This window comes from Artemia sp. Qi Xiang Cuo, chromosome 3, assembly GCF_049724085.1.
Source record: "Artemia sp. Qi Xiang Cuo chromosome 3, ASM4972408v1, whole genome shotgun sequence".
NCBI lineage: Eukaryota > Metazoa > Arthropoda > Branchiopoda > Anostraca > Artemiidae > Artemia > Artemia sp. Qi Xiang Cuo.
The window spans coordinates 89880036-89903179 of NC_142796.1; the positions used below are offsets into that span (position 1 = coordinate 89880036).

Sequence of the window (23144 nt, forward strand, 5' to 3'; positions counted from 1 at the left end):
GAAAAAAAAAATACTAAATTAAATATGTATTGACGTTATTGAATTGCTGCTCGGCATGGGACCCGCAAGAGCTACAACATACTTGGAAGCAAGAGCAACGGGTTTAAGTTTCTCAGAGGGGGTTGAGTTGATATTTTTGAGTTTAGCCTGACCTCAATATGCTAACACAAACTGTTTACGTTGAAAAATATACCAATTTTGGTGTTTTTTACCCCCATGCACATAAAAAAGAGGTGCCATCAATTATTTTTCAAATATACATTTACATTTACTATAAGGGAGATATACCATTTAGCATTTATTTTGCTTTTTTGCACCTTATTTGTGTTTGTATCACTAAAGATTTACTTTGTTGTGTTGAAAAATATGACACTGCACAAAATTAGCACTGGCACTGCACTAATAAAAGGAATGGGAGACAAATGGAGAGTGAAGCCCTCTCCAACTCTTTTTTCTGAAAGCTTAACACACAAAAATTAGTTTTTGGTTTTTGCTCTATTTTTCTGGCGAAACTAAAGTCGGTTGTCTGGTGCCGTGTCGGGCCTCTTTGGAATCTGGTATATTAACTTGCTAATTTTGGTAGCCAAGAAATTAAAATGTATCTACTGTTGGGTATGGTGTTTGCTAATTGTGACTCTCAGAAATATCAATAAAGCAATGTATATGACATGAAAGTGAATGCGATCATGCCAATACTGTAGGAAAAACAAATTTTGCTTGGAAGAAAATTGGGGACGAAAATTCGTTGATATACCATCGCCACTCCCCCTCCACGTCGATAAATAAAAATGGAAAGCCATCATATCGGAAGATTGATTTCTGCTAAAAAGAATACATGGTTACTCTGCCTCTTACACAGGAACATACTACCGTCCATCTTTCTTATTTATTGGTTTTTCTTAGGCACCAGAATTCAAAAGTGGCTATCTCGACTTTAGATGCCTTTGGGTCCCAAAAGTAGCAAACGGCTCACCAGATTTGAGATTCTAAGGACCACTGGCCAAGGTACCGATGGCTTAATTTTGCTGAGAGCCCTATTTAAGTAAAAAAGACTCTAAAAAAAAAATAATCACTAATCAATAAAGTGAAATAAAGAGATGCATTAATTATTCTGACTCAAAACTTAGTTATTTTTAGCTCTAAAATACTTGTGTAAGGAGGAACCCCATTTCTTGCTGACTTAGAACTCATTAACAGCTACTACAATCACAGATAGCCGCTTAATCCAATACTGGTTTTGCCGAAGTCGTTGAACTATGATTAGCTTTATTTAATTTTTCCAGAAAATATTTTCTTCCAAAAAGCGTTTGCTTTATTTTACTAAGTACATGTGCAGCAGAAATACATGGAGAGTATTGGATAGCCGTATCTTCCTAACTGTTCATTCTTAAAGCTTAATGCAAATAAAAATTATTTCTTTGTGACTTATTAATCTCGGGACTAAACGACAAGATAACCTTTTTTTCCTTATTTAAAACATGAATATTTTAGACGCCACATCTACTGAGGTAGACGTCATTCCTTCAGATGGACAGCAGCAAGCAATGGAAAGTGGTGACTCCGAAGGAAGTGATTCGCAGAATACCGAGAGACCAGCTGAAGATAAAATTGAAGAGTCCTCCGAAGACACGTCTACCGATGATAGTGTGTTGGAAGTTGTTCCTCCAGCAAGTGAAGAGGTATTATCTGAAACTAGTGGCAACAAAAGACCTGAATCTCTAGAAGAGCTGCTGACTACAGAGAGTGAAACCATGTCACCACAAGAGGCAACTCGACCTCCTGTTTTTGAAGCAACTGTCGTAGAAACAGAAGAGGATTTGTCATTAACTTCGGCTCCACCTGTTGAAAGTGTACCACAGGAAACAAATAGTGAACGTATGTTAGATTCTTTATGTAGCAGTATTAACAAAAAATAATTATTATGTTATATTAATAATATCATGCCGTAAATAATATTGATAACTTGTTAATAATACAATAGTCTTAATATATACTTGTATAATAAAATATTAATAATAACGTTATCCACATAATTTTAATATGCTAAAACACTAAGATTATTATCATAAAATATTGACCTACTGTCGACTTTTAGATTTGGTACCTCAAAAGGCGTCATTTGGCGCAACATACATTTTTTAGAAAAGAGAAAAAACAGAGAATGTAATATAGAGAGAGAAATTGCAAAAATATATAGTGTTTAATATCCTTAACGCAAGAAAAATTTCTATTATGTCTTCCTTTTCCCAATCTCAGCCTGTGCCAAAAGTGAGTGGCCAAAAGGGAAAATTTTTTTCTGAATTGCGATTTGAAGGATCACGTATCCTCGAGACAGGGAGAGCAAGGGCAGGGGTGAGTAAAGTGAAAGTTTTGGGACTATATCAATATGACGTTATCTGTAGTAGGTGTATTGTTAAAATTGAATCCTTTCCCTTATTGGATTTTTCTTTCGCTTAAAAACAAAGATTTGGCCCTTTTACAATTAGATTTTTCTTTATTTTTTTATCCTTTTCCCTCTTACATTATTAATCTTTTTTCTGTCAAACTTTGACAATCGCTTCTAATTTTAACACAATATTTGACGCTCAACAACTTTTAGGATATCGTTCATATCCCAAGTGTTAAAATAAATTGAAAACTCGCATCCCTTGACTAGTACGCACTAAACCAAACAGTGTAACTTTCATTCCATGGAGCAAGGAGCATGGGTCATACACGAATTAACGTCCATGTTTTTATTGTCCTACTTTCAAAGTGACCCACTTTCTATGTATCAACACAATTTTCAATCACTTGAAACATAGTCTTGTACTTTTGACAAAAAAAGAATAATAATAAAGATTGAAATAAAATAGATAAATGAATTTAATAAGAAGTAAAATGGAATATGCAAATAAAATATAATAAATAATATTAGAAAGCTACTCCCTCTCTTTTTATATTTATGCAAAGACCTTTGCACTTTTTAGTTCTTCTCTGCTTTTGAATCTATGGCGACTAATATACTGATTGAATAATTTTTTAACAAATGGTACCCAGCCAAAAGATTTTATTAAAAAAAAAAAATGTATATGTCAAACAGTTCGTGGTAACGAACTGTAAGTAAGGAGCGACCTGGCTCAAAAGAATCCGAGACTCTAAAAATCGGAATTGTGATACCAATGGATGCATCAAAAGAATCAGATTTTTACGCTGATTTCAAATATACACTTTTTGCCAAGTTTAGTCTTACCCATCAAAAGCTACGCACTGAGAAAATTTGCCTTATTTTCAAAATAGGGAGAAACAACCCCTAAAAATCATAGAACTTTCATGAAAATCACACCATCAGATTCAGCGTATCAGAGAACCCTTCTATAGAGGTTTCAAGCTCCTATCTGCAAAAATGTGGAATTTTGTATTTTTTGCCAGAAGAAATATCACGGATGCCTTTTTATTTGTTTTTTTTTTGTTTCCCAGGGGTGATCGTATTGATCCAGTAGTCCTAGGATATCGTGAGAGGGCTCATTCGAACGGAAATTAAAAGTTCTAGTGCCCTTTTTAAGTGAAAAAAAAAATTGAAGGGCAACTTGGACCCCTCCCACGCTCATTTTTTTCCTGAAGTAACCCAATCAAAATTTTGAGATTGCCATTATATTCAGCATAGTCGAAAATCTAATTAATATGTCTTTGAAGACGACTTAATCCCCCACAGTTCCCGGGGGAAGGGCGGCAAGTTATAAACTTTGCCCATTGTTATTGAGAAGTATACAGGCGTTTTCAGGAGGAATTTTTCTTCTTGTGGGGGGTTGGGGTCAGAGTTGGGGTTACGGGGGAGGATCTTTCCATGGAGGATATTCCCTTGGGGGAAGGAACATTTCTATGAAGGGGCGCTAGATTTCCCGGCATTATTTAGAAAACGATCAGAATTTAAATAAAAAAATTTTTTTTTTCAAATGAAAGTGAGGAGCAACATTAAAACCTAAAACGAACAGAAATTATTACGTATAGGAGGGGGTTCACCCCCTAGTCAATACCTCGCGCTTTACGCTAAAGTTTTTTTAGTACTTTCTAAAGAGCTATCTAATTAACCGGCCTTCGTGATTCAGGGGTTCGTGATTAGAACAAAATTCGAACTTTAGCGTAAAGAGCGAGGTATTGACTAGGGAGCGAACTCCCTAATATACGTAATAAAAACATACGAATATGGAAATTCGTTACGTAAGTTAATTCGTAAGTTACGTCAGAACAAAATTTCGAGAAAGACAATTAGCCAAAAAAAGGAAAATTAATATGCGAATTTCGTTTTAATTATTCATGTACGGTGAGCCAAAATCAAAGCTGCATTAGTTCAAAAACGTTCAAAAATTAACTAAAAAATAACAAGCTTTTCTAACTGAAAGTAAGGAGCGACATTAAAACTTAAAACGAAGAGAAATTATTCCGTATATGAAAGGGACTGTCCCCTCCTCAACGCCTCGCTCTTTACGCTAAAGATTGACTCTGTCTCACAACTATATTTTTTAAAACAATAAAAAACTTTAGCGTAAAGAGCGAGGTGTTGAAGAAGAGACAGCCCCTTTCATATACGGAATTATTTCTGTTCGTTTTAAGTTTTAATGTCGCTCCTTACTTTCAGTTAAAAAAACTTGTTTTTTTTGTTAATATATATAAATAGTGACATCTAGACCATATATGTGCCTAAGTCAGAGCCTCCAGGAGGTGGGTGTAAAAGCAAAGATTGGTAATTCTGTGGCCATAGCTTTTTCTTAGGAGATCTCTTGAGGCGATATTCCTCCTCCCTGTGTACAGATGTATTCACAAGGGGCTATTGCTGTTAATCGACAAGTGATTTAATTAGTAAAATTGGTGATTTATTAATAAAGTAACATCGTTAGGGTTTGTCATTAATATTACTAATGTACGACTTAATGTCTGATTAACAAACGATTGCATAATACTCTAATTATTTTTAGAGCTTACATCACCTTGCAGTATTGCTCTTGAAATCGTAAGCCAGTGTGAACATAGCACTTGAGTCCTGCAGAAGTTTGACCTCGCGTAACACTGCTTAAAATTACTATGAGCATCTGAAAGAAGAGTGGAGATGAAATAACATTATTGAATGAAAAAAAAAAACAGCCTCCTCGCTAATTTTTCACAAAATCTCCTATTTATTTTTCTGCTACCGTATATTAATTACTAATCGTGACTACAGAAAAAGTAAATATATATATATATATATATATATATATATATATATATATATATATATATATATATATATATATATATATATATATATATATATATATATATATATATATATATATAGATATATAGAGAGAGAGAGATATAGTGATATATAGAGAGATAGAGAGAGGGAGAGAGAGAGAGAGAGAGAGAGAGAAAGAGAAAGAGGGAGAGAGAGAGAGAGAGAGAGAGAGAAAGAGAGAGAGAGAGAGAGAGAGAGAGAGAGAGAGAGTTAATCCTTGCTTGCAATTGCCACCTTTTTTGGTGCCAGAAAAGATGAAACCAAGTCCTAAGAACTTCCCCTTTCCCAGTTCAAATTCTAGTATATTTAACCATTTTTGTATATTTAAACATTTTTATTTTTAAATCCCTTAGTCTAATACATTTTAAAACAAGGATAAAAATTATCACATAAATCAACTAAAATACATGTTACTTCATAACCATATCTTGATTGCAATAATACTATTTTATTGTATAAAGCGATGGTAATACGACTCCTTGCTTTCTGATGTTTATTTTGTGTAAATAGCCCTCTTTTTGTTCAAAGTATTGACAACCCTTGACTCATCATAACTGATACTTAATCTTGTTTTTGGTCAATCAATAAAACTAAGTCGGTTCTTTGGTATCCAGGTTCAGAGTATTGACAACCCTTGACTCATCATAACTGATATTTAATCTTGCTTTTGGTCACTCAATAAAACTAAGTCAGTTCTTTGGTACCCAGGTTTAGAGTATTGAGAACCCTTGACTCATTATAACTGATATTTAATCTTAATTTTGGTCCCTAAATAAAACTAAGTCGATTCTTTGGTACCCAGGTTGGGCCTCTGTAGTTCTAAAGTTGGGGTGGTGACTTGCTAGCATTGGTAGCCAAGAGATTTAAAGGTATCTAAAATTGGGTATGCCAGTTGCTAATTTTACTCCTTAGGAAACTCAAAAAAACATAATGTAGATAACAGGATAATATATCTGTTAAGTGGGCTATCGATGAGATTGTTACTTGTAAGAACTGTTCTTAACAAAATACAAGTCAATAATATAAATATTTAATTCGCTATATAATTAATGTATTAAGGGTTTAAATGTGCTAATTATATTATTATGAAATTAGGTGGATTAATTCTTTTGCTTAAATTCATCATTTTATTTTAGAAGACGTTGAGAGTGGAACAACTTTCCCCTTATCTGAGTCACAGCTGGCCGGCGAAGAGGATCAGTCAGCAACAGTCTTGCCAGAAACAAGTGAATCTCAACCAGAAAGCCTACCCGATGATGCTGTAGTATTCCCAGGACCACCTTCTCAGGAGTCAGAAGTTCCTGAAGATATTGCTTCCGCCTTGGATTCTCAGAAACCTCTTCAAGAAGGAAATACCACTACTGTGAATCTCGATGAACTTGTTGGGAAAGACGATATTACAAATGAAGATCAAGGATCCCATCAAGTAATTGCCTCAAGTCTTGGTGAAAGCACTCCGGAAACAACGGAAAATGGGCCAACAGCAGAAAAAGAAGAGGAAACTACTGTTGTACAATTAGCAGAAGAATCAGCACAAGAAAGCTCAAACCTCTCTGAAGGGGAAGATCAGGGTAACTTGACAAATGGTTTAGAAACTGAATCCTCTGTACTTGAAGACATTTCCGATCTAGGTGATAAAAATGAAGTGCAAAGTTCTCTTGAAACTGATTCATCAGAAGCAGAGAAAGAGGAATCTGCAACTGAAGCTCAAGACGGAGGATCTGGAGCCTTTTTAGTTGAACAGACTGGAGAGTCAGACACTGGAAGTGGCGAAGGATCTCTTATGCAAGAGCTTGTTAGCTCCTTAGCTGAATTTTCAGGAGAAGAGTCAGTAACAGAAAGTTCTTTGAATTTAGATTATAACGTTGAAAATGAACAGAGTAATGAAAAAGATGATGATCTGTTGCCTATAAAACCTACAGAAGATCACAATGTAACTGGAATGAATGAAAACCCTGCAACTGAGTTGATGATTGAATCTGGAAATGGGTTTCTTTCATCTGAACATGAATTAGGTGCAACAGAAATATCGGATGGTTTATCTGATAAAATTGACACTATTTCTGAAACTAATAATCCACTCTTGGAACAGACTACTGAAACCTTAAATCCTATGGAAATTAGTCCAACTCCTGTCCAAATAATTGATTCTGGTAGTGGTATGGACCAAATCAAAGAAACATCTGGAGAAGTATTAGATGGTATTGGCAATATTGAGACCATAACAGAGGAAGATCTTTTGGAGACTGAGGGTTCAGGAAACATATCAGCTGAAATAATCACAACCGGCAAAGAACCAGAGTTAAATAAAGGGTCCGGAGAACAACTTGAAGTTGAAGATCTAGATTCTGTTGACAAAACAGAAGAAATCCAAAGCCAGACAGAAGTTCCAACTATAGATACTACTGAGCAGAATGCTTTAACAGTCTCTGGCGACAGAGAAGAAATATCTATAAACAATGAAGGATCCGGAGAACAACTTGAAGCTGAAGATCCAGATACTGTTAATAAAAATGACGCAGTGGATAGCCAGACTGAAGCTACACAATTTATAGAGGAAAACAGTTCAACAGAAATTGATGAAGGCTCTGGTAGTGCAGGAGAGACGTCTACAGATGAAGTAGGGTCTGGAGAACAGCTTGAAGCTGAAAATCTTGATTCTATAGATAAAAATGATGAAATAGAGAACCGACCTGAAATGACAACTTCACAATCCATAGAGCAGAATAGCTCAACAGACATGGATGAAGGTTCTGGAAATATAGAAGAGATTTCCGCCAATGAGGAAGGGTCGAGCGAACAAGTTGGAACTGAAAATTCTGATTCTGGCGAAAAAATTGATGAGCATCAAAGTCAGACAGAACCATCAATTGAACAATCAACTGAGAAAAATAGTTCAATAGATATTGAGGAAGGCTCTGGTACCTTACAAGAGATATCTACCAGTGATAATACCAATAAAGAACAAAATATTAATGAGCAAGGAAGTGGTATATTTTTAGAAATGCTTGATTTAACAAGTGAAAAGGAGCCAGAAGGCCAGAGTGGTAGTGGCGACAATGCCAGTCAATTTGATGCCGAAGAAAATTCACGGCCAAACATTCTCCTTGAGGAAGGTTCTGGCCTTGTTAATGTTGAAGGTAGTGGTAATGACGGGCAAAGTGGAGATGAATCTCTTGTTCCTAGCATTGTCCCAGAAATAGAAGATGAATTAAGCGGCAACAATGAGCCTAACAGTAAAGAAGACGCTGATGAAGACAACAGCATAGCTCCTGAAATGACAACTGTAAATTCTATTGAAACTGATGTCTTGGGAAATGCAGAAGGTACTGATATAAATTTAGATTCCATGTTAACGGTTACCGAGACTTCAGAATCTGAAACGATTACTCATTTAACAGAAAAAGAGCCTGAAAAAGAGGTCATGGAAACTGAAAAAGAAAGCGATCATGGATCAGAAAACGCTGAACAGCTGGGAAATGTGGAATCCACAACTTCAGAAAAGTTGGATAATCCCGATGAATCTACTGATGATCCTATCTTGACTGGAGATAAAAGTATTCCTGGCATGATTGAATTTACTACTTCCATGATTGTTCTTGGCCAAGACAGTAATGAAAGCAATATTGATCTTGGTAGTGGAGAGAATTTAGAGAAGGAAGACAACGAAAATAATGATGATATGACTAATTTGCTTGAAGTCACATTTGAGCCAGAGATTTTAGTGACATCTGCAAAACCAGAAATGGTTCTGATCAACATTAACGAACCAGAAAATTTTCTTGCAGCTCAAGGCACAGTAGCTCCAATTCAAGAGGGAGCAGTGGATATTGAGAGTTCGGGCGAAGGACTAGTTAACGAAAGCAGCAATGACCTAGGAAGTGGAGAAAAACTAGATAACGAAGAAAATGAGTTCAATGAAGCAGTGACTGATATGCTTGAAGTTGGAACTGAGCCAGAGGTCTTAGTGACGTCCGCAAAACCAGAAATGGTTCAAGTCAACACAAATCATCCAGGTAACCTTCTGGGAACTCAAAATTCTATAGTTCCAATTCAAGAAGGAGCTGAGGAAGTCGAAAGTTCTGGTGAGGAGCTTAGTAATGAAGACACTGATGGCCTAGGGAGTGGAGAGAATTTGGAAAAGGAAGAAATAGAAAATAATGTGGCTGTAACTGATGCACTAGAAATTGTTACTGAACAGCAGATTATAGTAACGTCTGCAAAGCCTGAAATGGTTCAGATCAATACAAATGAACCAGGAAGTCTTCTTGGAACTCAAAGCCCAGTAATTCCAATCCAAGAGGGAGCTGAGGATCCTGAAGATTCTGGTGAAACATTAATTGATGAAAATGTCGGTGCCCAAATAGACAAGGAAGACACTGCACCTTTTTCTTATATCCCTGAGGGTACTGAAGAAAGCAATTTTGAAAGCTCTGGATCCCTACTTACTGAAGATTCCACCCAAAACACTGAAAATCCTCAAGGCAGTGAAACCGACAGCTCTACTGAGAAGTCTGAAGGATTGGGATCTGAGTTGCCAGTTGGATCAATTGAACAATCTGGCCATTCAGAAATAGATAGTGACTTAGAAGGGCTGGAAGAGATGGAGTTTTCCGGTCATTCTATAGCGGCACCCGATAATTCACATAGCATAGACTCTGAAGGATCTGGAGACAACTCTCTCCCTCAAACTCAAGGAAGCCTAACTATAGAGGGGTCTGGTAGCTTTGGAACTGAACTAAGCACTGGAAACACGGAAATTGAGTTTCCCGAATCTGGAGACGGGGACACCCTTTTGAGTAATGGTGAAGACGAAGAAAACCAGGATTCTAGCCCAACAGAAGCCGAATTGACTGACAATTCGAGTATAGAAGAAGCAACTCTTTCCCCCATGAATCAGCTTGTATCTTCACAAACTTTTGAACCATCCTCTACAGTCGAAGAAGGAGGACCTAAAGACGAAATTGAATATGAAGTCGTAGATGCTTCAATACAAACAGCTACAGAAAAATCTGATATTGACGACCCAAAGACAACAGAAAGTTCACAAGAAGGCTCCCTGGATGAAACTGGAAATGAAGCAATAGACACAATGATGAAAGTTACCACAGAGAAGGGTGAAACTGTTGAGCAGGAATCAACTGAATACATATTATCAGGCTCTGACGATGAAAATGGAAATGCAATCGTAGATGCTGAAACTCAATCTGCTACAGAAAAAGAAGAAAGTTTTGGTCAAGAAACCACCGAAAATGGTCAGGAAGTCACTGTAGACGAAGCTGTAGACACAGTAATTCAAGCTGCAACAGAGAAAGATGAAATTATTGGCCAAGACTCAACTGAAAGTTTAACCTCAAATACGAACGATCAACTTTTATCTTCTGGGCCTGAAGATCTCAACTTGGAAAGTTCAACAGATAATATAAATGTAGTTTCAGAAATAACTGAAGTTCCTGACAATGCAGAAGTTTTCAATACAGAAAAGTCTAACGTTGTGGAAGACGACGAAAATACCGTAAGCTTGGGACTTGAAATTACAACTGATTTATCTCAGTTAAACAGTGGAGAGGGTTCTGGTATGTTGTCAATTAACCCCGATGAAGAGAGTATTGCCAACGAAATTGATTCTTCAGAAATTTCTACTGGCGTTCCATCAGGGACCATGCCAGATATATCTGTTGATGAAAACATGAGTTCGGGCTCTCAGGTCCTTGAAGAAGGGATAGAAATCTTGGAGCCCATGGTAACAGATTCACCTTCAGAAGAAGTACAAAACGAAATAACCCTATCAGCTGAAGCCATTGAAAATACATCTGAAGTATCAGGACTGTCCGAATCTCTAGAAGAACTACTCTCTACAGATAAAAGACCTGATGCACAAAGTGAGGAAGCGACTAAACCTCCTATCTTCGAAGCAACTGTCGTAGAAACTGAATCAGATATGTTATCCACTTCAACCCCACTTTTTGAAACAACTTCGGATGGGGAGATGTTGACTGAAATTTCTTTAACTGAAGAAGCAGAAGACAAGGTTGACGCTGCTGTAGAAGAATCAGTTACTACTGACAAGGCTTTAATCGGTGAAAATCTTGAAAGCAGTACTGATTTGACAGCTGATAATATTGGAGCTTCACTTCATGAAATGACAACCCGTAGAATTGATGAAAATGCAAACAGCAGTGTAAACATACCTGATGAAGAAAATCTAATCAACACTGGTGGTATTGCCCCGGTTCCTTCTAATACTGACCGTCCAGACGATTCTGATGTTGCAGAAGCAACAGCTTTGTCAGTTGATGAGACTTTTGTAGACAATACTCAAGAGACCCATGCTGAGCAAAGCTTAAATGAAGACAACGATCAAAGTGAAATCACAGAAAATCTGAGCAACATTTCAGCTACTGAATCGTCAAATTTGATAACTGAACCAGAAACATCCCCACAAGACGGGTCCAGTCTAGATTATGATGCAGATTCTACAGAAATTACCCCAAATACAAGCACTGAGTCAGATCTAGAGGATAACAGTGGACTTACTGAAGTAACTACAAAGGCATCAAATGATTTACCTGAAAGCACTTCACCGTCATTCATTGGAGAGACCCTCGGTGAAGCTGGAGCAACAGGCTCTCCCCAAGAAGGATCACTAGACAATAGCACAGAATCGGACGGAGGTGACTCAGAGAATACTGAGAAACCAACTGAAGAAAAAGTTGAAGAGTCCTCTGAGAACACGTCTACCAGTGCTACTATGCCTGAAGAGGTTTCTCCGACAGGTGAGCAGCAAATATTCGAAACTAGTGACAACAAAACACCCGAATCCCTAGAAGAGCTATTGAATACGGATAACGAAGATGTTGCACCACACGAGGAAGCAACTAAACCTCCTATTTTTGAAGCAACTATCGTTGAAGCAGAAGTAGATATGTCATCAACGTCAGCCCCGGTTGTTGAAACTCTGCCTCAAGAAGTACCCGGTGAAGGTATGATGGACTCCTTATATAACTTTACTTCTAAAATGTTGGGTACTATCAATTTACGTATCAGCCATCCAAATTTGATTCGCTAAAACTTTACATTTGATTTTAGCAATCACGGTTTACTTGAAAATGCCAAAAGTCCAGCACGTACAGGGTGCAGGGTATCTCCGGACATAGCACCTCCAAAATCACATTTTCTCATAGATTTTTCAGACTCTCATGGATTTGCTCTACTGTTTGTCTGTTTTGACATATTTCCAAATTTTGGCCTCCTCACGATTTCCCTCGCGAAATAAGCTCGACAAAAACTTTTGACGGTACATATTGGGTTTTAAATGAGACACTCGGAAATTAATAAATATGTTGAAATAGACTTGTTACCCGTTTTAAAAAACAGAAAATGTGGATAATGGAGTACAAAATGAAGAATGAATAGGCCAAACAGCGGGAAAAGGCTGAAAAATATATAGATAGTTTCAACAGTCAACTATATTCAAATTAGCCACCAACTATTCACATTATGTGTCTTGGATTAGGACGATCGACGTTTATTCACGAGATTGGTAAATTAGGCGACAGATATTACCCATTATTTTTAATGTCAGAAACAAGTTTTAACTGTAAATTCCCATCTGTTCACTTCTAAATGTTTATGCAGTAATAAAAGTTCTGCTTTGGTCAAATCCTTTGTCCATGTTAAAATTAAACGTTTCAAAAATTAAAGAAACTTTTTTACAAAGCATTTTAAGGACTGAAAAACACAACCTGGGGTTTGTATTAATTATATTTTCTCACATTATTTAGTTTCAATTGCGATTTTCTCATCGCTTATTGTTAATTTGTGATTTTTAAAATTAGCAATGAAATCTTTGTGAAAGCGAATTGATATCTGTTATTTGTATCTTTGAAACACTAATGGATATTAATTTTTTAACCTACTGTAAAATTGAATTTATTTGATTCACCTAACGCATAATCATTATGACTACTTTTTAAACCATTATCTGCGTAGAAACCTGTAGGTGGTAGGGGACAATATCACACATATGTGATATTGATGTCACAATATCACAATATAGGTGGGTTTGAGGGGACAATATCACACCTAGGGGACTAAACAGTCATTCCCAGTGTTTGATTCTTTAATGATCTAAATATACAAAAAGCTACTTTAATGAAAAAAGCCCTTCTCTATTGCTCATCCCAGCTGAATTGGAGGCTTCCCTGAGTGGGTCTGGGCCCATCAAGGATTTTTTGGAAGCAAGCAGAGGTTTTTTGGAACGAGAAGAGTCTTTACTGGAGGAGATATATATAAAGACAATGATTTACGTTGGCACTTTGCCAGAAACCCCTACCTAGATTGCGATATCTCTTTACTTTCATGTTGAAGCATGACTAACCTCGTCCCCCTCCCTCTAAGAACAACCCTGGTATATGTACACATCTTTGTACCCAAAAAATAGGTTTGCTTCCTTAAAGTGACCTTATTGTTTCTAAAAGGACCTACCTAAAATGAAATTTACATAGCTGCGCCTTCCTCTAGAGTTCAGTGGGCCTACTCAATCTCTAGATGGGTAAGCAGACCCCTCTTTGGTAGAGAGGGGGTACTATATACTTAAGGATTTCGTGAATAATCTTTAAATTTACTTAGCATTTGATTGAAACCAAATACAAAGGTCTTTTAAAAGCAGCTTAAGTCTCGAGGGACAACTTACATCAGTTTTCACTTACAAAACCTAACACTTGGATTCAATACGACAGAATTTGTAGTTTACAGTTCATGAGCACTCGTAGGGGGGGGGGGGGGTGACTGCAAACCACTTCTCTTCTGTAAGATTGGAGCTACACAAAAGTGTAAAATATCTCTAACTTGGGAAGTATATGACAATTCTCCAGCAAAACAAAATTCACCCACTCCTTACTGCCTAGAAGGTCTTTTCACGTCTTACAGCCTCCCATAAAATCTATGTCAGAGCCCGTACATTTATTTGGCAGTATCGACCACTTCTACTGAATATGTGCCTGTTGCTGGTCCCACGGGTTCAATGTGTTGACAAAAGGCACTTAAGACGTCACAAAGTTTACCCAGAATGGAAATAATTAAAAACTTATTTCTAATTTTAATCAAAAACATTTTCCCTAATCAAATCCGTTCTTTAGCTATAGCCGACTAATCCTGATCGAGAATCATACTCTATTCTAGCTTCTTTAAATATCAGAATATCGTGTCTTTTAACATTTTTTTTTATATGAACTTCCTGCAGAAAGGGTACTTTGATGACTTCAAAAGCAAAGCATCCCCTATCCTCTATTTCCATTTTATGTCCAAGTAAGCTTTACGTCAAGTATACTGCAATAAATTTGTAGTAGCCTTATAACAGAAAATTGGTGTCCCCATGGCCCCTAAATTTTGGCAAACTCAATAGTAATATCTAAGATTTCTAAAACGTTAGCAAAACAAACTTGTCACAGCTTTAGTAAATACATGAAACATTATTGTTTAATTTACAAAGTTTATTTCGTAATATTTAACTTAGTCTAGTACAGACAAAAACACGGTAAAATTTGATAAAATTGCCAAAATTTGGTAAATTTGTTAAATTTGCAGACAAGAATATATTCTAAATCATACACATTATCATTAAAATCTGGTAAGATTGGCAAATAAAAACATTTAGTGTTTGGTAATAAATTAATATCACAAATCTATTAAACAACTAGCTCTTTTGTGACACATCACAAAAAAAGTAGTAATGAGACAAACCCTTAGCTATTTTTAAATGAAGAAGATTCTTTTTTTCTTAGGTAACTGCTTTGTGGAAGGTATAACATATCCAAATGGAGGATTTGTCAGAAGCAGCTCTTCCTGCATGATTAACTGTGTTTGCAAGGATTCTATTGTAACATGCTCTGTCCCCAACTGCCCGTCTCCACCAGAGTCATTGAATTGCTCACCGGTGGAAAGATCTGGAGACTGCTGTCCACAATATGCGTGTCCCGGTAAATATAACTGTATTTTTAGAGGTGATCTGGTAACTAATTTAGTAGTAGACATAACTGATACCAAGTGACCATATATTTTGTTCTGTATAAAAAGGATTCGGGAACCACTGCGACACCAACTGCCCATCTCCACCAAAGTCGTTGGATTGCTCACTGGTGGAAAGATCTGGAGACTACTGTCCACAATATACTTGTCCCGGTAAATATAACTATATTTTTAGAGGTGACCCGGAATGACTGATACCCAATGACTTTATATTTTTTCTCTATAAAAAGAATTTGGGAACTACCATGGCCCCAATTGTCCATCACCACCAGAGTCATTGAGCTGCAAGTCAGTGCAAAGATTTGGAGACGACCCTCTACAATGCATGTGTACCGGTAAATGTGACTGTAAACGTCAGGCAAACAGTTTCTCAAGACAAGATCTAAGTATTCCAAAAATTGATTTGGATGTCAAGTTTTATTAACATAACCTCTATCTTTGTTATGTTCTAAATTATATTAGTGGTTTACCATTTAATTAATTTATATATTTACATTATTATTAGCAAAATTTGTTGTAAGTACTTTGCAATGGTTTATAATAAATACTAGAAATGCATCACCTAAAGATATGGAAGATTAATGCATAAATAGCTTAAGAATCCATGTAATGAATATCTGTTCCATATATAGATTCTTATTTAATATTAAATAAGAAAAAAACAAGTTTTTTAAACTGAAAGTAAGGAGCGACATTAAAACTTAAAACGAACAGAAATTATTCCGTATATGAAAGGGGCTGTCCCCTCCTCAACGCCTCGCTCTTTACGCTAACGTTTGACTCTGTCTCACAACTTTATTTTTCAAAACAATAAAAAACTTTAGCGAAAAAAAGTGAGGCGTGGAGGAGGGGACAGCCCCTTTCATATACGGAGTAATTTCTGTTCGTTTTAAGTTTTAATGTCGCTCCTTACTTTCAGTTAAAAAACTTGTTTTTTTATTTAATTTTTGAACGGTTTTGAATAAATGCACGTTTTGATCTTGGCTCACCGTACATGAATAATTAAAACAAAATCTGCATATTAATTTACTTTTATTTGGTTAAATGGCTTTCTGGAAAATTGTTTAATTTTATTTACGAACGTTTTTATTAGTAATAAATATACGTAACTTACGAATTAACTTACGTAGCGAACTTCTATATTCATTTAATTTTAATTCATATATTAGGGGGTTCGCCCCCTAGTCAATACCTTGCTCTTTAAGCTAAAGTTTGAATTTTGTTCCAATTCTTTAAAAATGACCGTTTAATCAAAAAGGCCGTTAATTAGAATAAATAGCTCTTATGAAAGTACTAAGAAATCTTTGGCTTAAAAAGCGAGGTATTGACTAGGGGGTGAACCCAATCATATATGTAATATTTTCTGTTCGTTTAAAGTTTTGATGTTGCTGCTGTTGCAGCTGAAAAACTTGTTTTTTTTTATATTTAATTTCTGATCTTTTTTTAAATAATGCTGGGAAGTCCGGCGTCCCCTTCATAGTAATGTCCCTTCCCCCATGAAAACTTCCTTCATGGAAAGATCCTCCCACATAACCCCCGACCCCCCCCCCACTACCAGAAGAAATCTCCCCTGAAAACCCCAGTATACTTCCAAATAACCAATACTATATGTTAACATCGGGTAAAGTTCATAAATTTCGGCCCTCCCCCCGGGAACTTCGGGGTATTAAGTCATCCTAAAAGACATACTTAAAATATTTTCGAACATGCTGAACAAAATGGCTATCTCAAAATTTTGATCGGGTGACTTTGGGGAAAAAATGGGCGTGGGAGGGGGCTTAGTTGCCCTCCATTTTTTTGGTCACTTAAAAAGTGCACTAGAACTTCTAATTTCCATTCCATTGAGCCCTCCCACGATATTCTAGGACCACTGGGTCGATACGATCACCCCAGGGAAACAAAAAAACAAAAAAAAAACAAATAAACACGCACCCGTGATCTTTCTTCTGGCAAAAAATGCAATATTCCACATTTTTGTAGATAGGAGCTTGTAACCTCTACAGTAGGGTTCTCTGATACGCTGAATATGATGGTCTGATTTTCATTAAGGTTCTATAACTTTTAGGGGGTCTTTCCCCCTTTTTCGAAAATCAGCCAAATTTTCTCAGGCGCCTAACTTTTGATGGGTAGAACTAAACTTGATGAAACTTATATATTTGAAGTCAGCATTAAAATTTAATTCTTTTGATGTATCTATTTGTATCAAAATACCGTTTTCTAGAGTTTCGGTTACCATTGAGCCGGGTCGCTCCTTACTTACAGTTCGCTACCACGAACTATTTGATATGCGAATGTTTAAAGTAACGAGGACTTAAACTTATAACACCCCCCCTACTATGGACTCATCTTATGTTTAAAAATTGCGACTTTCTAAGATTTTTTCTGGCTGATACAAAATAGTACCACATTTTAGGACAATACCACATTTTTCAAGTGTTGCTCACAGTTTTTGAAAAACAGTTCTCAACTGTTTTTCACGTTTGTCAAGTGTTGCTCACAGTTTTCGAAAAACAGTTTTCAACTGTTTTTCATATTTTTCAAGGGTTACAACAATGATAAATAATCAAAACTAATTAGCTAAATTTAAAAACACTCAACGTCTGCAAAACTTCAAGCATGAACAATTTGTTGATTCCCAGCTACACCACCGAAAAAAAAGCTATTCCTTTTTATACTGTTTGATGCAGCGTGATTTTAGCTCATTTTGGGCCGATTTTTCACCCCTTTTTTTATTTAGTACCCGCTGCTACCGAAACTCCATAATTACATATGGAGGTGGTTTTCATCTAAAAGTTAAATTTCCGATTCGATCCTAATTTTGTGAAAATGTTTACGGCTGTTTAAGTTTCCATTTAACCAACCCAACGGTCAGATTCCATTTTCACTGTCCTTGGTAATTCAGAGTAATAGAATAAAAATGAATGGAGATTTTTTCAGTCCTTAAAACAAGATTTGGAAAGCCATCTAATGTTCAGCTTTGATATATGTTTGTAAATTAAATTAATTGATTTCTAATTCATATAGTTTATTCATTTAATCTAATCAAACAGTTTGTGGGAACGAACTGTAAGTAAGGAGCGACACGGCTCAATAGTGGCGAAAATTCTAATACACAGATTTTGATACCAATAGATACATCAAAACAATTAGATTATTATAATAATTTCAAATATATAAGTTTTATCAAGTTTAGACTTACGCATCAAAAGGTACGAGCTTGACAAAATTCACCCTATTTTTGAAAAAAGGGAGAAACACCCCCTAAAGGTCTTATAATCTTAATGAAAATCACACCATTAGATTCAGCGTATCAGCGAACCCTAAAATTGGAGGGAAACTAGGCCCCCTCCCACGATACATTTTTTCCCAAAGTCACCTGATCAAAATTTTGAGTTAGCCATTTTGTTCAGCATAGTTGAAAAATCTAATAGCTATGTCTTTGAGGATGACTTGATCCCCCAAAGTCCTCGGGGGAAGGGCTGCAAGTTATGAACTTCACCCATTGTTTACATATAATATTGGTTATTGAGAAGTATACGAATGTTTTCAGGGGGGATTTTTTCTAGTGGGGGGGGGGGGGTCAGGGGAGGGGAGTACGTGATAGGATATTTCCGTGGAGGAATTTTTCCGCGGGGGAAAGAATTTTTCATGAAGGGGCCCAGGATTTCCCAGCATTATTTAAAAATGATTAGAAATTAAATAAAAAAAGAAAGTAAAGAAAGTGAAAGTAAAGAGCAACATTAAAACTGAAAACTAACAAAAATTTTTATGTATATGAGGGGGTTCGTCCCCTCGTCAATACCTTGCTCTTTACGCTAAAGTTGTCTTAGTATTTTCAAAAGAGCTATTTATTCTAATTAAACAGCCTTTTTTATTCAGGGGTCATTCTTAAAGAATTGGAACAAAATTCGAACTTTAGCGTAAAAAGTGAAGTATTGACGAGGGGGCAAACCCCTAATATACATAATAATTTCTGTTTCTTTTAAGTTTTAATGTTGCTCCTTACTTTTAGTTGAAAAACTTGTTTTTTTATTTAATTCCTTTAAGCCGCGCCTGAAAGCTTTGAGGACTGCACCTTAAGCCTGTCGCAAGTCTTTGTTTCTCAAGGAATGATGATAATTGAGGTAAATATGGTCCAAAACGGATGAGGCTTTGCGCCATGGTGGTCTAAGTGGCTTTGTTCTGCGACGAGTTATTAGCAGTAATTAAAGTAGTAGATGATCTTGGTTTTACCTTGTTAGCTTTTAGGGGATTGAAGAAATTTAGGACTAAATTAAACTCAGCAATAAAGCAGGAGGTGTCCCCCCTTTAGGGGGTGCTCTTGATGGTCATCAACGAAAAACGGAGGGAATTGGTAAGGCAAACAAAAATCCATTTTGTCTATGAGGAAAAACTACTAATGCCATCTAGCACTGCCTAGTAAAAACCGTTAGTAAAAAAGGAAATCAATAGCTGCATTCATTTAGTAGGTCTTTTTTATTTTTGCTTTAAACTCACCAGAGGAAAAAAGAACCATTTTTGTCTAAAAGGCACGATAGATATATCTATATTTGTAATTTTAACTTTACTGTTATGCCATTTTTAACCTAGCCATTGCATAATCAAGAAAAAAAAATGTTTAATAACAAGAGAATCTTCCTAAATTCAGAAAATTTCAGTTTGAATTCAAATAAACTCGTACCTTTAATTGAAATACAAATTTTAGCGAATTTACACTAAGGTTGTTTTAATCTTGTCTTATCTGGCTTTGTAACGATGCACTGTTCATGGAGCTTGTAGTTTAATTAAAGTTAAATTATATTTCGATATATCCTATTAAGGTCACAGCCAAATGTCCTAGTATCAAAGCTTTCTGTCATAAAAGTTTAGCATGCACTTTTGTCGTGAAAACAAGGTCAGTAATTTTTTTTTCTTAAATTCCAGGATCTTGTTTCGTGGAAGGAGAAGTTTATGAAAACTTTTCACCTGTCCCCACCAATGATTCATGTCGATCCTGTTTCTGTATCAACTCACAACTTGAATGCATCACACCTGTGTGCTCTCGTCCACCTGAACTTGGCTGCCGTCTTGTAAAGGTTGACGTTCCTGGTGAATGTTGCCCTAACTGGAAATGCTTGCGTGAGTAGCCACCTATATCCTATGATTTCAGGTAATGGGTGAGTAGTGGGGTGGCGAAATTGTCAACAGTGTTGTACTGTGCAGTGTTTCAGATGTTTTGCTATTGCCCTTGTAAAATAAATAAGATATTCTAAAGTATTTTTGGCAAACGGTTTGAAAATATGCTGATTCTCTTTTGGGCAAGGGGATTTTCGTTTAACACCATTTAGCCCCCTTCTTTCTTCTCTAGTCTTTTTGTAGTGAAGTAACGGTGTAGTATTTAGGTATATTTCGATAGATCTTGAAATAGGCCTTTTGCTTCTAGGCATTCAATGCATCAGGCTGAAAATTCATATTATTAGCAGTTTGTGAGATTTGATGCGGTGTAGTAACTGGGTAATGGATTATAGGACCTTTCAGTTAACATTAGTTAACCCTCCTTTTGTCTCCCTGGTCTTGCTGTAGTGAAGTAAAAGGTAGCAATTTAGATACAAATCTATAGATGTCGAGGTAGCCTATTCGCTTCAAGACAATTCAAATTTCAAATAGATTTAATCATGTTTATGTTTTGATGAGAGCGCACTACACTAAAAAAAATATTTATTAATTAAAATGCTGGTGGTGCTAAGTATTCTGTAGAATGAAGAGGAGGGATTTGTAGAAGGAGGATTTGAAGGGATTGTAGAAGGGATTTGAAGAGGAGGGATAGTATTTAGTAGAACGAAGAGGAGGGAGAAAAGTCCCTTCCTTCCTCAATTATAATGTAAAAGAGTTAGTTTCTTCAGTTCTTCTGCGAGCAGTGATCTATGAACTTGTCCAAAACAATTTAAAGCCTAATTAATCCAAAGGCAATACACCAGACACCTTATAGAGAAATTTTAAGCAAGGGTTGAACTGTCTGTTTTGATAATTTTTCCCTTCTAAAATGATCTTCGTTTTCCTTATTTTTTATCTATTAGCTTTGTATATCCGTCTTTCATGAGCTGGCGGCTAAAACCCTGTCATTGATTTTTGACTGATTAATTTTGAGCCTGTTATTTTGAATCATTCTACGTTGAAATCTTTAAAAAAAGGCCGTTTTATTTAGTTTTAAAGCAACCAGCTTGTGATTAATAAACAATTCAAATACGTCGTAAATAGCACTGCATCAAATATATTTCTTTGGGATGGAAAATTCAAGGTCAGTATGTATAAAAAAGAATAGGAAGGGTTGAGAACAATGTGCTTCTGTAGTCACCCCGTCTTTGAATAAAGAACAAGTCAAATTATCTGCTCAAGCTAGACACTTTAATAGCAAATAGGCTTGAACTAAACACTAAGTTTAAAAATCTGAATTGCCACTCTTTTAAAGAAAAAAATAAAATAAAAAGGGTATAATATTTACCGTTGATGACGGGGTTATGTTTCTCTGCAATATCAGCTTCGCATTGAATATCCTCGGTTATATTCTTGAAATTTTAGTGATAATTTCTGCAATCTCGGCTGTAATTTCAGCAGTCTTGAGTACAAAATTTTTGGTATTGGTAGCATTTCGATATTATTTTATAACAGTCTGGCCTGAAAGTTGTCATTCCTGGCTCCAAGTAGTGGAATCTTAAATTTACGAAAAAATCTGGTTGTAAAAATTTTTTCTGAGCCTTCTATTCAAGTTTAACTTCCCGTTAGCTTTATTTGAATATTTGTGTCTGATTATTTTATGTGCCAAATGGAAAATCTTGAATTTGAATTTGGAGTAGTGTAGTTTTCAAGATAGTCGCTCTTAGCAGAGTTTCACAACTTTCTGCTTTGTGATAGAAAACCCTTTCGTGAAGATTTTGACTTTTTTTTTTCTTGAAAGAAGAGGCTAAACATAAACTTTGCATGTTTAATCACAAAGTGTGCTACAGGAGGGCTACAAAAGCCACCATGATTTCACACATACAAAACTTAAATTCCTGGGCTCATCAATGGCTGCAGCAGTTTTTCAAAAATGGATGTGTTAAGCAACACAAACTTCGCAGGAAAGTAAAAATCTTAAAAAAAGCTATTGTGGGCTCTTACGATTGTTATTAACAAAGAGTTCCTTTTGCAAGAACAGCTTGATATCAGAAACCCCAAATTCTAACCTTTTTTGCCTTTGAGAAAAGCCGATGTAATGTATTTTACACGAATACAATTGTAATATAAATAAAATATAGTTAAAATTTGTAGACATAAAATTAGTGTAAATATGTATATGTGTAAACATAAAATAAAATAATGAAAAAAATTGCTTAAAACATAAACCTGTTATGAGCCTGAGAACCCAATAAGAAATAGGAAAGCCGATTCAAGCAATCAATCCAACGTATTACGTTAAAATCGTGGATTATTATTATTATTTTATTATTAATATATTATAGTATTATTATTACTTTAACAGAATATTTGATATAACGCCTTCTGAATTCGACGGTTGCTACAATATAGTTCCTAAAATACAAGCTGTTTAAGTTACGGCTGAAATCCGGGTTATTGTACTTTGTGTATATGATACTTAATTGAAAAGATTACGACATTGGCTTACAGTTGGTGACAACCAAATTAATGACACTTAAGACAATTATTCGACAATTAAGGTCTGATATTTTAGATTTGATTTTCATTCAAATACATTTTAAATTTGACGCTATGTTTAAAACCTATATATTTCAGCAATCTTTACCGAATTAAACTGGAAAATCGCATTCGTATTTTTTCCCGGTTGAAATATTTAAGATCAATAAGCCATACAAAAATCTTTATT

General features: G+C 35.8%; 1 protein-coding gene across 2 annotated transcripts in view; it reads left to right on the plus strand.

Annotated features, from left to right (window-relative positions):
* LOC148954727 (uncharacterized) overlaps positions 1 to 23144 on the plus strand; it is an 84700-nt gene that overhangs the window by 54482 nt on the left and 7074 nt on the right. For both annotated transcript variants that reach the window (XM_089086714.1, XM_089086715.1), the window contains exons 8-11: positions 1492 to 1875; positions 6391 to 12237; positions 15040 to 15234; positions 20207 to 20401. In XM_089086714.1, coding sequence (XP_088942840.1) covers positions 1492 to 1875; positions 6391 to 12237; positions 15040 to 15234; positions 20207 to 20401 — 6621 coding nt within the window. The remainder of the gene's footprint in view (positions 1 to 1491; positions 1876 to 6390; positions 12238 to 15039; positions 15235 to 20206; positions 20402 to 23144) is intronic.